The following is a 17,994-nucleotide window of genomic DNA, read 5'->3' as shown; positions in this document are numbered from 1 at the left end:
ACTAGTTACACAGCAGTCAGCTGTTTGATCAATAAGTATTGAACAATTAAAGCATTTATAAATCCTGCCAGACTACAAATCACAGACCATTTTTGACTTATTATAAGGACAAATAACCCTCAATAACTGTTGATAATTGATGAGACTAAGCCATTTTGTTCTTTGGTAACCCATCTGTGTTTGCGCCAACATTTAATTGGAAGTAAATCTGCAGAACATTCATTCATTTACAAACAGTATTCATCTGAAGACACAACATTTTACCCTCACACCCCCTAGTACTTCAGTCAGAGTTACGATTCCTGCTTTGGCCACCAACGACTACAAAAATGTACAGAATTGCCTCTGAGGAGTCAAAATGATTTGAAATGTCTAATTTTCTACCCAAGTCGGCTCATGGAGATCTTTCCTGCATCAAATGAGAAAGGATGCATGCAAAAGTTGCAGGATTGTACATCTCAGGTACTGGACTTGGACACATGCTTGCAGGCGTCTTCTCAAATTGTTGCTTCTTTCTTTGTTTTGGAAAAATTGCCATTTATTCATACATCACTCGCGCATGCTCGTAACAATCTCAGAAGGTCAGAAAGCTTGTTTGTCCGTGTACATCTCTATATAAACTCGTCTTTGACAGGAAAATGAGAACAATGCCAGAGTTGCTGTGTTTGACTGTTCCAGCCGGTAAAGGTGATATTTGTCAACCCTAACCCTGACCTCTGCCCTCAACTCTTAACAATTTAACTTTCAAAACTTTGTCACCACTAACTGGTTTGAAAGGATCAGACTTATTGGGTTTAGAAATAAAGTGGGTGCTCGAGCACTGGGTCGGCCGCAGATCTACAGACTTTTATGAACCAGCAAGACCAATAAAAACACTGCTGGTCCCAGAAACATGTCAGACCAGCAGGAAAATGGCTGCTTGCCAGATGTCCAGTCTGTCCCTGTGTATGGGCTTAAATGAGACAGTCGCCTCCATATCAAAGCAGTAGAGGCAGATTTTCAGGAAAAGCCGAGAGAGCTGCTGGTCTTCAACATCCCGCTGAGGCCAGTTTGACGGCTCCATCTAAAGCCTGAAAGGTTCCATGACCTGATCATTGCCATGGAAACAGGTGTATATTTGTTTAAATGTGCCATTGGGTGCATCATGGAGATTGTCCTCATTCATTGTCCAAAATGACCAAAGACGGGTCTTTTAAATCCACTTAAAGATGGCCAATGCTCGAACTGACCACAGACTTTACTGAATCTTCATTTTCCACCCAACAAAACTATGATTAGAGATATTTTAGAGGCTCCTTGGCAGGTTAGAATAACCCTTGTTAATCTCAAATAATTCTCTCTTCTTTAGCTTCTTCAACTCTGTTTCCATGTCAGACATCTGACAATGTAGATAAACCCTTCTGGCCGCTTCTGTAGATACGAGGATATCGAGTGACGTGTGCATAAATACGAAAAGGGTTTATTCCTTCATTTCTTCTGCATGCTTTGTTTTCCATCTATAAGTTACAATAGATTTATTTCAACCTTCTATTTGCCTCAAATCTCTGCAACGGAGACAAAACAAAGGCTAAATGGAAATTGGTACCAGGTAGCAATGATCACACCTGGTGGTAACCCTAACACCAAAAGTCAAACCCAAGCTGAAGGCTTTAAAGCAGCCCATCAGAGGTTGCCGTCCAGCCTGAAAGTCGTCAACTCCGGCCAACAGATCCGAAGTCCGGAGACCTCCATCCTGCTGGGCTGAACCATTAGCAGCTTTGCTGTTGATCGTTACGCTACGATCTTCTCTCATTTCTGTGATTGAGCGTCATTGTTTTTGACCTCTTCGCTGTGGTTGGCCTCTTCCTTCTCATCATCCTCGCTCTCTGCCGTTCCCTCAAAGTCGTGCTCATATTCCGGCTGGGGGAGCTGGAGGGTGTCGGGTGTCGGAATGGGCGATCGTCGGGACTGGAACCGACTCAGACCTCTCCTTCGCCGCCCCAGGGCCTTTGGACTCGGCAGGCTGCGGACCGATGCCTTTGAAGACTGCCTGGAGAACTGGAGCGAGAACTGGCGCCCCCGTGGACGGGCTGGTGGGCCATTCTTAGTATTAACTGTTGTCCAGCGAAACTCTTTGGGTCCCAGTTGAGTCGGAGAGCAACAGCTGGAGTCAGGTCTGGAAGATTCAGAAAGCAGAAATGACGCAGGAGTTTTCACTTTGACCCTCCAGAAACCCGGGAACCAGTCCGGTCCACGACTTAAATCAAAGTTTAAAAAAAGTCGTTTTCACTATGCATCACTTTTTATTCAGAAATGTTTATTTTTGTTAATAATGTTAATTATAATGATGATTAGGACTGAAGATGATGAAAAGACTGAAGCTTTGAAAGCAGAAATAATCCGATTCTTACAGAACCAGTAAAGTGTTCTGGTTGTTGGTTCTGATTTTAGTATTGGAACAGCTCAGAAAGCAGAAAAAGGAAGTTTATTTTTCCTGCAGGGACACATTTGGCTCTTTTTTTCTATAAACCTGCGCAAAAAAGAACAAAACATGACAATCAGTGTTATAATTATTTCCTTTTGCGGGCTCTGATAATCCCCCATGTCTCCACTCTGCACTACAGCTGCATGTCTTATATGTCTGCTGCAGCCACAAGTTAAATTTGTAATTCAAATAAAAGTTAATTATCTTAGTTAAATTATTTAAGTTTTTTTTAAAGTTAAATTAAAATATAAGTGTGATATACATACTTCTCTCATATCTTTACTCTGTTCATTTGTATTTTTCAGTTTTTTTATTTTATTGTTTTGTCAAAATAGAAACCAGGGCTGTAACGATATGCTTTTGTCCCGATTCGATTCAATTCAGATTTTTTGGGTGGCGATTCGACTTAAATTGCGATTCTCACAATTCTTCGATACTGCTGATTTTTATAGATCAAAAACATAAGAAAGGTATCAATTTTTTTTTTTTTTTTGCTCGTCATTTTTCTTGATTTCAATGAGGAGAAAACAGCCAGATCATCATTCTGCTGCTATTTTGCCCAAGAAGTCAAGTTAAAAGATCAATAAAAATTATGGAAATGACAGAAATTTTTATCATGGATTATTCTTATTTATCGGAAAAAAAAAAAAAATTTTTAAACAAATAATCGATTTTAAAATTGTGAAACAAAAAAATCCTAAATTTTCAATTTTTCGATTTGATTTTCCTACACCTAATAGATGCCGTTGTGTCAAAAACAGGATAAAAGTGTCAAGAAATCCGTAAAAATTACTGAGAATTTTAGTTCTGAAGCTTAAGTGGGAAAAACTTAAATTATATGATTTTATTGGACTTTTCTTGATTAATGTGAGTTATTTGGAGGGTCCAGCAGTAAAGAATCACCTTGCTGTTTCCGTCGCCGGGGCGTCTCCAGTCGGAGAGGAATTCAGGCCATTCTGATGTTTACCAAAAGAGTCTTCATCATGAGCGCCGTCACCGCAAAGTGGCGGGCTGATGACCAGCCAGGGGAAAACCACAGAGGAAGAACTCTCGGGGGAAGGTGGGTTGCTGCTGACTTCCCTTAAAGTGGACAGAGTGTCCTTGGAAGAGGGGGGCATGACCAAGGAGAGGGGCGGAGCCGTTTCCGGATCTGGACTGACCCTGGATGAGTTCAGATCAGTAAAAATGCACCTGGAGACACGTCCGTCCTCGTCTTCTTCCAGAGAACATCGGCTACGGTAAATACGCACCTCAAGTCCGGGAAAAAGCTGCTGGTGGCGTCGCTGCTGTGCCGTTTGACGACGGGTCGAGGATGTCGGAGATCCGGAGGCTCCTGAACGCTCAGCAGCCGACGAACTCGACCCAGGACCTGAAAATGGAAAAACAAGCTGAGAATACTTCTAATGATGCACATTTATGTGTATTCAAACAAACTGGAGTTAAACGGAGGTTTTGCAGCGTAAAATGAACCAAATCCCTGGAATGTCCTGCTGCACAAGTTCCACCTGGATGGAAAGTAATGCGACTCCAACCGGATGAGACGCAACATTTCAGCTTGTTTCAGGCTGCGTTGACTCGCCGTGTCAAATCTCTGATCATGTGAGCGCTGGAGGCTTCATACATCCCGACGAAACAACACAAGTGACTTAAATCTAAAGATGATGGAGAGTTCAGATAAAAACATTTTGACCTGGAGGAAGGTGTTTTATCACATACGGCTTGGCTCTGCAGAAAATGACTCGATGCTGCGACATAACACGTTTCCTTTACCTGTAGAGCTGCACAAAACCTAAACATCACAAGAAAAACTGGTCATGGAAACACTTGTGCTTAGAAATAACTCCTCAAACCTTCCTCCCTCTCCTGAGGTGGTTTCCAGACGCTCCAGTGGAACGGAAACACTTTTTTCTGACATTTAGACGTCAGCGGACGTGACGTGGGCAGTTTATTACAGGTATGTCTGGACGTAGGAGACGGAAAATAAAACCTCCACCCTAAACGGCAAACAACAACGAAACACAAGGAACTATGGAAATAAGAAAGAAGCGTCTCCTTCTCGTAGAATGTTGTCCTGCAGACATTCTACGAGAATTACGGCTTTTGTGTTTAACAGCGTAAAATGGCTTTCCGTTTCGGCAATAAAAACAGCTGCAAATGGAATTTATTTGTCTATTCTGCAGTCATTCAGCAGATGCTTAATTCCACAGAGACTTGCATGTCTCTGGACGGTGGGAGGAAGCCGGCATACCTAAAGGGAAGCCACGCATACACGAGGTCTTAGCCTGCAATGTCCAGGTCGTCGCTCCTGCTTCAACTCAGAACATGTAACAGGACACGTTGTCATATTAAAAATACCACATTTTCATTCCTAAACAATGACTTTGACACTTCTTTGTGGGTTTTTCAGACTGAATTGATGTTTTTTTGTGCTGGAAGAAGAAGGAACTGCATTGTGGGAATTTGTGGCTGCTGTAACTGCAGATGACCACTAGATGTCACTATGACCATCTTTCAGAGTTTGAAGCTTTAAGTTTTAGTTTTTTAACACAATTTAAGAATTAAAAGCTTGACTCTGTTTATCTGTCCATCTCTACCAACTGGTGTTAGTTTACTTCTTCTACTCTGGAGGTTTCCTCCCTCTGTTCCAGCTGCTCCGTGTTAAGTTATTCTTCCAGGGTTTCCTTTCGTCATGCCAGATCCTGTTCAGTCCTCCAGAACATTTACTGTTTCTCCTCATCTCTCCTTTGTCAGTTAAACAGTTTTTATTCCTGCACTTCAGTCCTCCTCCTCATCGCGCCTCTCCACTCCCACTCATCACACAGGTACGGATGTTTGTTCCATTTTTTCCATCTAAAAACCTCTCCAGATGCTGAAAACCTTTAAAAAGCTGAAAAGTAGAGAGAAAGTGTTGCTCTACCGACTCCTGGCGTCGAGGCAAAGCAGATTCCTGTTGCCGTGGACGACCGTCGACAACATCCGCCTCATCGACCTGCAGGATGTCGGAGAGTCTGCAGGAGATGACGGATAAGAGCGTTTTATCATTTTCTTCTCAGTTGCCGTGACAACCAGCATGGAGTAAACTTGGTATTGGAGCATGCACTGATATGAGCAGGGTGTAAAGACGTATGCAGGGGGACCCCATGTCGGTGGTGGAGCCCAGGAAGGAAGCGATGCAGTAGTCTGCCGCCGCCAGCGTGTACGGCGGCCGTGCGTCGCAGTCGTTCCAGTAGATGTCTCTGGTTATGTGAGGAAGGTTCATGTGCATCTCGTCCACAGCCAGCAGGGACACCTGAGGAAGGAAGGAAAGGGAACCAAAGTACTTTAATCCTGTACTAGTACTACAGTCTGCGTATCTGTACCTGCACCCTTTCAGCACAGGATGTAGCGACTTCAGCACGTGACTTTGAACATGGTGTGGTCGCAGAAACCATCTCTAGGGTTTACAGCAGGGGTCCAGTCCGGTCCAGGAGATCTACTGTCCTGCAGCTTTTAGCTCCATCTCTTCTCCAACACACCTGACTCACCTGAACGTCTCCCTGCCAGGTTTCTGCCGAGCTCAGAGACGAAGAATAGTTCAGACATTTGATTCAGCTGTGATGGAGAAGGACTACAGGATCGTAGACCAGGAGCTGTAGTTACGAAGCGTCTCAGAACATCGTTTTGGTCCCAAGTGCTGAGAAATTGTGGAATTCAGGATGAATCTTCAGAATAAAAGCTATTTATCAGCTGCTACTCCTCCAGATGTTTAGTAGACCTCCTGATGTGGTTGGGACTTCCTGCAGCAGACGGCACTGAGGCCACAAAGACGTGGGTGGACGTTTCAGGAGCCAAAGGACGCTTTGGCTTTGCCTGACGACAAGCCGATCATTTGGACTGAGCTCATAGAATCTGCCCTTTAGTTGCTCCAGGTGTTTAAAAATGAAGGTGAAGTTTTGGTAAACAAGGTGAAAAGCTTTTCAGCATCTCGCCTGTCGATGGCGTGGATTCATTCTATGTCGGGGTAATGATGGCGACACGCCATCGACAGGTGAGATGCTGTTACTGCGCTTCTTGTGACTGGGTGCTTTTCACGGCACAACGGCGTCTCCCTCTCCCTACAGCCCTCCTGTCTTGTGGTTTTAGATGCTGTGGTAAAATTCTAACAGAAACTAAACCAGAAGCCCAGTTAGTGTATTTATAACAGTGTTTTTATTCAACATAGGTTCCTACAACATGTTCTGACTCGCTGATTTAAGAGGGGTCTCATCTGCAACATGCGCTTTAAGATTCAGGTCTACACGTTGCTAAAAGTGTGAATGAGAGGTTTTAGTGAGGAATTTTTCCTCGGAGGTCGGACCTTAACAGCTGGTTTGATGAAAACGGACTCTGGATGACCGGGCTTGGTCCTCCTGGATTACAGAATTTGGTCAGGAAAACAGCTAATCTAATCTTGCATCCATGCATCCATTGTCTAAATGGTAAAAAAAAAAAAAAAAAAGCCAGATTTAGATGTTTATCGAGGTTTTTACTGGATTGTTGTGAATAATAACTGCATCTGATTGGTTCACTAAAGCAAGCTGTGATGCAGGAGGTAAAATATGTCGTTGGGCTTCGTGGTTAAAAATAGACTTAAACTGGGAAAGGCTACAAATAAATTATAATCCATCTTGTAGATGAGTGAGATGTGGACGGTAAAAGGTTTTGTCTTCCGACCTGGAGGTTCCTGTCAATGATCCAGTTGGCCTCAAAGTCGTCGTCATCCTCTCCAAAAGGGTTGATGAGCTGCTCTGCTACCTAAAAGAAGACAAAAATGTCATTAATTCAGTTTTTAATCATTTAAAATGGCGTGGAAAGAACATTTATTGTGATAAGGAATAAAACAGTTTAACTCGACTTCTTCGTGACAAAATGTTCCTGTAGTTACCTGGTGTGGCCACAGAGGGCGCTGTTGCACCAGCAGTAAAGATTACATCATATTCAGCTAAAAAGACCATTTTTAGGCATTATTTATTAACTTTACATAGAGATTCATTGGAAACATGTCTTAACATTTAGGGACAATGTTTCATAAAATCCAAACGCTACATTTATGTTATCTGAAAAGTTGAAACTTTGAGTCCTTTTTCATGATTCACAAACTTCAGCTTGAACTTTTCTGACACTCTGCCCCGGACGGTTTTTCCAGCTCATATTCTCTACGTTGGTTATTAATAACTTTATATAGTGTGTGTTGCGTTATTAATATAACAGGACAAGGTCAAGACATGAAACTCGTCGGCCACTCTGACTGCTTTCCAACAGGGAAGCAGAAACATGAATCTGTTCCGAACACTGTGACACAAAACAACATCAAATTACACATGATGCACGTTTATTTAGGACTGTACCGTTCAGTATGGTAGGATTTATTCTTTCTGTGATGCTATGCTGTCATAGAAATCAGCCCTTTACAAGCCCGTACATTTAATCTAATATTTGTGAAGAGACTTTATGACAATTTTACTAAAATAAGGTCCAGATTGGGATAAAAACTTTGCCAAATGATGAAAAATGTCCATTATGATGAGACACAAAGTTTCATGTTGTCAAAGTGGCGTTCCAGGATCAATACCAGCAGGTTTGTGCTATTTATTCCTGTTAATCTCACAGAAACAGTCCAGCCAACTCTAAAAAAGTCACTGTAATACCGACATTTACAGAGTGTCTTTGAACACATCTGAAGCTCAGAAATCACAAACTTGTCAGGAATGATGCAACATCTGGTCGCCTTTCCCAACTTTTATTTAGTTTTTCTGATTGATTTGTTCTCATTGATATATTTACTTTATAATATAAATCATTTATCTATTTATTAACTATTTCATACTTATTGTCAGACACTGGATTCAGATGAAAAGCTTCTCCAACAACTTGTTGTCATCTTCACCTGCCTGTTGATGAGCTTTGGATCAGGCGTGTTGCAGCAGGGAAACACTAAGACCTGCAGGATGGTGGCTCCCGAGGTCCGGAGCCGGAGACTTCTGGCTTAAAGTTTTACCTCATATTAGCTAAAATCAGGATCTATGAAGCTTTTTAAAAGTGAGTTTGTATGGAAAGACATTGGAAACCTTCAGCTGCAGTAAAAACAAGACGAGCGACGTGTTTTAGAGCAAACCAGCTGTTGGCTCCAGAAAGAGAAATGATCTGACCTTCAGCCAGCCAGAGTAGAAGAAGAACTGCAGCAGGGTGAAGATGGGGACGTAAAGGTCAAGGTCGTGGCCGGGGTGACCCTGGGCGGGGTCGAGAAACTGCCGACCAATCAGACAGGCGAAGAAGAAGGTGTAGACGGCCAGAGTGACGACCTGAGGACGACAGAGCGGCAGGTTTTACTGCTTGGGTCCAGATTGAGTCTGGTGGGATCGGATCAGCAGCGTCCGGGTTGAAACCTGGGTGTAGACCAGCGGGATGCCGACCCAGTCGTAGCCAAACAGAGTGGCGCACCACGTCCTGAAGAGGTTCATCTCCTGGACACACAGAGGAAGCGTCACTTTTGTTTTAATTTAAGCTTGGATGCCTGTTGTTGTAAATTCTGCCTGTTTTTATTTTTATCTCATTTGCTTTTATTCACTTTATTTATTAACTTGTTTCTAGAGTTTTATTTTTACATTTTGCTGTTGCTTTATTATGTTTTATTTAAGGAGTTTTCAGATTTCTTTTATATAAGTGAAAATGGGTTTTAGGCATTAAAGTTGATCATGACGTCATTTATAACTTTTATGATATTTATAAATTTTAGAAACTTTTTTTTTACAGAAAGTCTGGATATTTACACACCTCTTATTTTGTCTGTTATTGAAAGTATTTTTGTAATATTTTTCCTTTGTGGGGGGGTTATTTACAGTTGTTTGACCACCTGACAGGTTGAGTCTTGTTTCTCAGAAACACACCATAATGGAGCCATTTGTTTGGTTTTTTAATTAAATTACTCAAAGTTTGAGGGGCATAAAAATCTGCAACAAACGGATGAATAAAATGCTCTTCTGGCTGCGTTTCCGTTAAACTTTAGCTAAAATAAAAGTGATATTTCTACAATCTCGACAAATACAGCTGCGATTTGCAGGTTTTTCCACTGAAGGCTGCAGAAAAGCCGCATTTCTGATAAAACTCATCTCGCGACACTTCCGTTTGAAGTGAAGACATATATAAATGTACAAATAATTCATGTTTTCAGCAAATATTTCTGTTTTACAAGGTTTGACGAGACTTGCTAGCGTTGTTTCAGGGTTTTGCTGAGCAGGATTTTTCACAACTTTTTGGAGCCCTTCTCCTTCAGATCTCTAATTCCTCTAAAACTCTGCGTTTGGCCGATGTTTCCAGTCAAGGATGGAAGTTCTGAATTTCCCTTTCACCATCCGTCCATGCGCATGGCGCCTTCTTCACCTGAAATGAACAGGTCACATGACCCCTGACGTCACGGCCACATCTTATACTTCTACATCATAGATGTACTGGGACCACATGACTGACTGGTTCCCAGTCCTCTGCAGAGCTGCATGCCATGCAGAGGAGGGAATTCAGCATGTGTTGGACAAAAGTTGCACCTGAAAGCTGCAGGATGGTAGATCTGGTGCAACACAGCTGTTATTTATTGCGATATTTATGTTTTTTTTGCGTCTCCAGGAGTAACGGAAACACAGTTTATATCTAATGATACATTTTGGGAAATTCTGGTTGTGTGTAAAACCCTGGACTTTAAAGAGGTATGGATGGTGTGGGGATGAAGTGCAAGGCGGCGCTTCACATTGAGGATGTTCTGCAGGTCTATGCTGTCTTGGATGCGTCCCTCCTGCCGAGCTTTAGACGCCAGGTTGGAGAACCAGACCACGGGAATCCAGTACTTCAGGTGAGGAGAACGTATGTTCTCAAACACTTTCCTTTCCTCTGGAGTCATGAAACCTGCAGGCAGAAAGACGGATCATTCTGAACCAGAGAAGCAGAGCGCAGGCGTAACACATAACGTCTCAGCAGAACACACACAACTGGCTTGTGTTGCTGCAGGAAGTCCTGATTGTCCCTGCAACTCTCTGTCCTGCTCTAATTGACCAGTAATGAGCCAGTCTCTCGTGTCCCATCATCCAGTTACAGGAAGGAAGACACGGAAGTGTGACAGGCCTCTGCATGACTTCTGTTATCTCTGTCCGATAGTCCACTTACCTGCCTCAACCACGTGGTCGATGGTGGGGAAGCGCTTGCAGACGGCCGTGCTGACTGACCGGAAGATGAGCAGCGACGTCAGGTTGACGTAACGTACCAGCGTTCGTCGTAGAAGGCGGCCATATTCGTCTTTCCCCTGAACGCAGCTGGAGACGGACACAATGAGCTGCACGGTTCATGATACCTGCATGTACCGGCTTCTGTCATGTTTACTGGAGAAATCTGGTTTCCGTCCATCCATGAAGCACTGGCAGACCCTGCAGCACATGGCAGCCGCTGTTGAGAGGAGATGCAGAGGTTTTCTCTCAGGTCTACGGAAGCCCATTACCTCAGTTGGAAATGGAAAATACAGACAAATTATCTCTTAATTTCGAGATAAAAAGAAGTTATAAGATGATATTCTTACTTTTTATCTTATACTTCATACTTAGACTTCAAATGACATGATTACAGGTGTGTATACTGGAAGTGTTCAGACCATGGAAAGTAAATGAAAGATGGACGGAGCCTTCGGCAGTAAGAATGCATTAAACTGCAGTTCCCCCTTCATCCACTAGGGGCTGCAAAACAGAGCGAATCCCCATAGACTCCCATGTTAAATAGACCAACTTCACAGCAGAAATAAACATGTTTACAGCAGGAATAAACATGTTTACAGCAGATATAAACATGTTTACAGCAGAAATAAACATGTTTACAGCAGAAATAAACATGTTTACAGCAGATATAAACATGTTTACAGCAGATATAAACATGTTTACAGCAGAAATAAACATCTTTACAGCAGAAATAAACATCTTTACAGCAGAAATAAACATCTTTACAGCAGAAATAAACATGTTTACAGCAGATATAAACATGTTTACAGCAGAAATAAACATGTTTACAGCAGAAATAAACATGTTTACAGCAGGAATAAACATGTTTACAGCCTGGTACAAAAATCCATTTTAGGTTTAATAGGTCACGTTTACCTTCATGACAACTGTGGGGGGAGTGAATTTTTTTCTAACTTGCCCGTTTAAAAGTAATTTTATCTTGAAGTTCGGCATATTTAAGGGCGTGTCCTTTTGATTGACAGGTACCCGATCTCCCGCTTTAAGTCAGAAGAACGTAGAACAACCACGGTTTTTAGCCGGTTAACAACGTGACTTAGCTTTAGCCCGCTTACCTCCGTTAGCTGGTTAGCTCAAGGTTATCTCCAGGTTAGCTCGGTTAGCTATTAGCTACAGAAAGCTCGGAGTTTGCTCGATGTCAATCATCCACCATGACGCTCACAGCCCCCTCTCAGCTCCGCCTCTTTGCCCATATTTGTATTTTCCGGGCGAGACGACACGCATGCCCCTGCCAACATGGTGATGGTAGGAACCGCCCACCGAGCTTCGATTCAGCTCTTCAGAAACCTACGGGTGACGTCACGGAGGCTCCGCCCATCTTTTTATATACAGTCTATGGTTCAGACACATCTTACTGGCTTTTTTTGGCATCTACCTCCTCTCACAGCTTTGACTGTACTGTATGTTCTGATGGAATAGTTTGCTATAATCTTTGCTGTTGAAAGTGTTTACACTGTTTACGTAGTTTGTAGAAACGTTTTCCCACCAGGAAGTAATGGGATTAGCCCACATGAGCCAAAAACTTCAGGACCTTACAGCTCAGGCCTTTTTTCCCCTGGGAACATTATTGGAAGTTTAAACGGGTCACAAATCCTGAAACTTTGACTGGCTAACAGGATATTTTGATATATTTTACGGTTTCAGCACAATCGGAGGTTGTGTTTGAAGAAAAACCAGAAATCAGTTGAAAATATTTAGTTTTCACTCTGAATCAAGACACAAAATGATTCTCAAACAAACGGGTCTCACGCTCAGAGTTTTCCGTGTTTATATGCAGATTATACACCAAAACGGAGGAATTTAAATTAGCTTCGGCTCTGAAAGAGCTGGGACGTAGATTTTGAGCCACGGTGCTCCTAGCGTCAGAAAGTCCACTTCTTCCTCCGATTAACCCTCATTCCACAGAAGCTTGGACTCTCACATCTAAATGCAGTTCTCTTGTGTTTTTTACTCGCCAACATTTAAATTCTGTCCAAATTCAAGTAAAATAAATTACATCTGTGCGTTCCTCCAACCCTTCAGGCAATTGTGGTTCAAGATTTTTTTGATTTGGCATTTTATTTGGTTGTTTGGGGGTTTTTTTTAAGCCATGATTGATCGGTGAGCTCTGATTTACAGTCGGGTCTCCAGAAAAGGACATTATTTCTGCAGGTAAGGGGCAGTAAAGAGTTTACCTGGAGATGTGGAACATGAGTCTGTCTGGCCAGGGCAGGTTGACAAACTGATTCCACCATCGATTCACCACCAGAGTCACATAAAAACCTGAAACAAACCCAGTTTGGTTCAGAATGAACAACTTATCTCATAATGACCTAAAAGAAGTGCACATACATTTAAGCTTTAAGTTTTCTGCAAGCGGCAACCTCCGCGGTTACAGAAAAAAAAACTGCAGTTCCACCTTCATCCACTAGGGGTTTAAAAAAAAAAATCCCATAGATTTCCATGTTCAAAAGACCAACTTCACAGCAGGAATAAACATGTTTACAGTAGAAATAAACATGTTGACAGTCTGGTACAAAAAACCTTTTGGGTTTAAAAGGTCAGGTTTACCTTCATCACAACTGTTTTTATATAACTCATCTGTGCAGATGTTCTTTTAGCCTTAAATTCAGCATAATTAGGGGAGTGTCCTTTTGATTGACAGGTATCTGATGTCCAGCACAAGAAGGTAAAGTGTAGAACAAGTCTGGTTTTAAGCGTGCTAACAGCGTGACCTCTGTTAGCCCATTAGCTCCTTGTTAGCTAGGTTAGCTCGGAGCTACAGGTAAATTGGAGTTTGATAGATGTAAATCATCAACCATCACGCTGACAGCCCTCCTCTCAGCTCCACCTCTTCCAGGAGAGACGACATGCATGATGCCACCAAAATGGCGACGTTGGGAACCGCCCAATGAGCTTCAGTTCAGCTCTTCTTCATGGTGGCTCCGCCCATCTTTGTTTGTTTGTCTATGATTTCATGCAAAGCCCCCTTTCAGCGCTGAAGAGCCAGATATTTCAGCTCCTCATCTTCTATCCAACCATAAAACTAAATTAGATAAAAGACGGATGGATGGATCCTTTGTGAGACTCTAAACTCATTTTGGTTCATTTGTCCAATTTCATTAGTGAAACCAAATCTCGTTTTCCACAGGGAGCCACGTGACAGCTTGTCCGTATTTTCCTTCCGAAACTACTTTTTTGAAACGATTAAAGCTGTTTGAGGTCTGTCTGAGGTTGAGGAAAAGTCCTCTAAGTGAGGGGTTTTCAGCATCCTGGTAGCATCCACATGGTGTGTTTGGATCAGGGAGGGGACACATTTACCCTGCTTTTAGCTTCCTCTGCTCTTTAATGATCTCTTTCCATTAGCACTTTGCTGATGTGGCAAACAAAATCCCCTTTTGTCTTTTTCTCTGCTGTTTTTCCCCTCAGACTGGAAACAGTTACAGGATCTTTTACCTTTTATGGCTTGTTTTTCATGAATTTTATCAAATATATTTTAGTTTCTTACAGTTTAAAGTCGGCTTGTTAGTATTAAGCTCGACTGAGCTTCACCTTCACGCTTCATATTTAATCCCTAGTTTATCTCAGAAGGTATTAAAATGAAATTAAATGATTTTATTGCTATATATTTGAGCTGCAGTGATTATTGGATCTCTCAACATGTTTAACCTTCATTCCAAAAGAATTCTGTGAATGATGAAGCTTGATTTTTAAAATGAAAATCCCATCAGATATAAAACATGGCAAGTAATGACCGGGTGGAGTTACTGAGCAAAATGAACAGACTAAACAGCCGTAAATCATCCAACATAAAGGATGTCGTTATTTTGTTTGCAGTGGATGTTTTGAACACAGATAAATGTAGCTTAAAGGTGTAACGTGTGATAAAATCAGAGCTCAGTGACAGAGATGAATATGTAATGAATGACTCAACTAAAATACCTTTTATGTTTTTATTCTCTTAGCATGAAGCATTTAAATCTACTTAACATGTCCACAAACGTGGGAACTGCCACTATTTTTAGTACAGTGTCTCGAAATGGACAAAATCTGTGAAGGGCTTTATTTGACAGAGCACCTTTTGGGACAAGTTACGCCTTAAAGAGACCATAGAAGAAGACTTCGCCACTAGCTTGTGGTTTGCTAAACGCTAGGTGTTAAACCTGTAAATGCACCCTTCACAAATGCGTACTTGACACTGTTTTTGTGTCATTATTATTCTCAAACTTTCTGCCTAAAGGCTCATCTGCAACATCTGCAACAAACTGACGTCAAAACGCGGAAGTAAACTCTGAACTCGGCACCGCCCCCCGGTGGATCGACTGACCTAACAACCATGACAACGTAAAAGACGCATGAGGACAGAGACATATGACACCGTCTGAAACAGACATCCCCATTTAATGGAGGAGACATGAGCTTTGAAAAGGGACAAAATTCTGTACAAACTGATGCAGACGGAGGAAACTGTCTTCATGTGCGTCTTCTGCATCGAGCATAAATAAATTGTTAGACTTGTTTCAGATTGAACATAAATGACGGATGTCGCGCTTTAGAAAGTTGCACACATTTGCAACACTAACAAACCGTTAGCTAATCGTGCAAAGACCCGATGAGGTCATGAAGGGTTTAAAACTTTTCTTATGGACCAAATTACCAAGTGACGAACCTGGAGGCGGTGGGCCCACCGAGGGTTTAACACCTTTGTCTACTCCGCTCCGTCTACGTGGAACTCTTTGCAGAGAGACTGGAAACTGTCCCAACTTCTTTCTTTGAACGGTTTTTAGTCCAGACTGAGAGATTTTGAGATGTCCTCCTTTAGTTGTAATTGCTTTTCATTATTTGTGCTGTTTAAGTGGTAACATGTAAATTGCCTGTAACTCTTGCTGGCTCTTGGCCCGGACTCCCGACAGAAAGAGGTTCTTAACCTCAATGGGACTTTCCTGGTGAAATAAAGCTTAAATAAAAAAACAAAAAAAACAATCCCAGTGTCAGAAAAAACCTGTCAAACCAACAACATCTGCAACGTTTGAGAAAAATAAATCCGCACAAATCTAGAAAATGCAAACAGACGAATAAAATCCCATTTATAAACGTTCTACAGCAGATTATTGGTGAAGACATTATTTGACAAACATCTCAAATATAATTAAACACTGACTTTATTTGGAAGTAGATATGTGTACATACCCAGGACGAAGGTGACGGGTATCTGCTCAGCGTATCTGTCGCAGTACATGGAAAGCTTCTCAAACAACCTCTTTTGCTGCTCGGAGAGGAAAAGTCTGACGGAGAGAGGACACATTGGTCGTACTGAGGACAAACTGGAAAATCCTCCTCTAAGGCATCCGGAGTGTTAAGGTGAAGTTCCTCTCACAACAGTTTCTCTTAGAATGCAGACAGAATTATATTTTTATTTATAGTCTGCAGTAAACCCCTCAGTCTGCATAAAACACTGAGTTTATTGACAGATGCACTTTAAGACTTCAGGTTGAACCTTGTCAGTCGTGACCTTCCTCCATAGTCACCTTCCTCGGTCTGAGGCAGGTTAGGACAAAAAACTGATTTATGATCTCTCTGTTGTTACTAAATAAGGATTATTTATTCATCGTGGGCCAAACTGAACTGCTAGAGATGTCTGATAGTATCGGCGTAATGATGTTATTGGCCAATATCATCATTAAAATGCAATACCGGAAATCATCGACATCAGTTTTTACTTTTTATGACATAGGTTTTTTTACACCACATGCACATATTAACGGTACATCAAACTCTTCATCTGCGTCAAACAAAATTTAAGAGATGTCATGCATAGTTTTCCAAATATCTTTGTTTGTTTGGCATAACTCGCTCTAAAAATATCAGAATCAGTTGATATCATGTCAGAAATGAAGAGTTGGACAAAATTGGTTTATTGGACATTAATAAAAAAGCAAATATCAAACATCCTGAAACATAACGTCTTTGGAAAGTATATAAAGTTGAGACTTTGTCCCACAAACCACAACAGGACATTTTATTTTTACATGTTCTTCCTCAGTTAAGAGCAGGTAATTAAACGTTAGACGTTTATGTTGACTTGACATAAACATGATTTAAAACCTCAAATAGAAATGGATTGACAACAGTCAAACACTTAATGTTAACACGATGAGTTCTTAATAATTCTGTTTACTTCAATCTGTCAACATGAAGTGGGCGGAGCTTATGAGTTATACCGCAACCCACCAGCAGGGGGGATCCAGTTATTTTCTCTTTAATCTACAGAAGTGTAATATAATCTTAACATACAGTTTACGGTGGTATCAGACTATAAACGATATAAAAAACACTTGTTTGCATTTGTTTAGTGTTGCTTTGGATCTGCATCGTCCCAGATTTAATTTCTTTCAAAAGCAGAGAGAAGATTTTACACATATCCAAGAAGTAATTCTCCACATAAAGCATGGTTTTGTGTGAGTGTGCGACCTGTATACGATGCTGAGGACGGTGTAGAGTAGCGCGAACAGCAGGAACTCCCGGTACAGCAGCTTGTAGATGCTTCCTCTCCAACGCAGCAGCAGCCGGTGGAAGCTGAGGAAGGTGGCATTTGCTACCTTACTGGAATAAGTGACGGTCATCCTCAGACCAGTTCTCCCACTAGCCTCTCATGACTAACTTCCAGGATATTTATCACGGTTTTCATCAGCTTTGAGCTGCTTTGCCGACAGAAAATCTCCTAATTTTCTCTTCAGAGGAGCATTTCACGAGCCGCGTCCTGTCCAGTTTGGCTCTCTCTCTCTCTCTGGATGGCCATCCCTCACTGGTTGGGTCAGGATGCTGTTAGGTTGCCCAGTAATGCCAGGCAGCACACACACACACACACACATGCAGACACACAAGGACACATACTGTAGGGTTATATTGATGAGCCGCTGAGCTAAATGTGGCCACGTTTCAGCTGTGTGTCGGATGGCTGCTGTGTGGACGTAAACATGTATAAACAGAAACGCTGTCAGCAGCAACGTGACGTCCCCAACGCCTCATTTAGGCTCCTTTTTCATATGTCCCCAACAGAGGACTTTATTCTTACACTGCAGGCTGACTTGCTTGTTTCCACAGTTTCTAGAAATAGAAGAGAAGGAAGACAACTTCTCTACCTTTTTAAGACTTTTTACTCTCCTTTCTAATCAAGATGTTTAGTTAATCCTAGACTGCAGGAGATTTCCCATGATTCAGAAACTTTGTTCAGATTCAGAAAACTTTTAGTCACAGAAGGGG

The 17,994-nt window shown here is 41.9% G+C and overlaps 1 protein-coding gene across 1 annotated transcript; it reads right to left on the bottom strand.

Annotated features, from left to right (window-relative positions):
- Positions 1–153: 153 nt before the first annotated feature.
- Positions 154–17,561, bottom strand: LOC306773237 (bestrophin-4-like). Its single transcript, XM_079262994.1, has 14 exons — positions 17,203–17,561; positions 15,922–16,016; positions 12,927–13,014; positions 10,850–10,912; positions 10,637–10,782; positions 10,224–10,378; positions 8,869–8,946; positions 8,632–8,784; positions 7,157–7,237; positions 5,602–5,753; positions 5,382–5,472; positions 3,715–3,833; positions 3,368–3,625; positions 154–2,155 (listed from the first exon to the last, which is right to left on the bottom strand). Exons 1-14 carry the CDS (start codon positions 17,352–17,354, stop codon positions 1,789–1,791), a joined length of 1,998 nt encoding a protein of 665 aa, XP_079119120.1. The 5' UTR covers positions 17,355–17,561; the 3' UTR covers positions 154–1,788.
- Positions 17,562–17,994: the final 433 nt, after the last annotated feature.

This window comes from Telmatherina bonti (genome assembly GCF_933228915.1).
Source record: "Telmatherina bonti genome assembly, chromosome: 23".
NCBI lineage: Eukaryota > Metazoa > Chordata > Actinopteri > Atheriniformes > Telmatherinidae > Telmatherina > Telmatherina bonti.
Note: the sequence above shows the minus strand (reverse complement) of the source record. Positions and strands in the feature narration are given on the sequence as shown.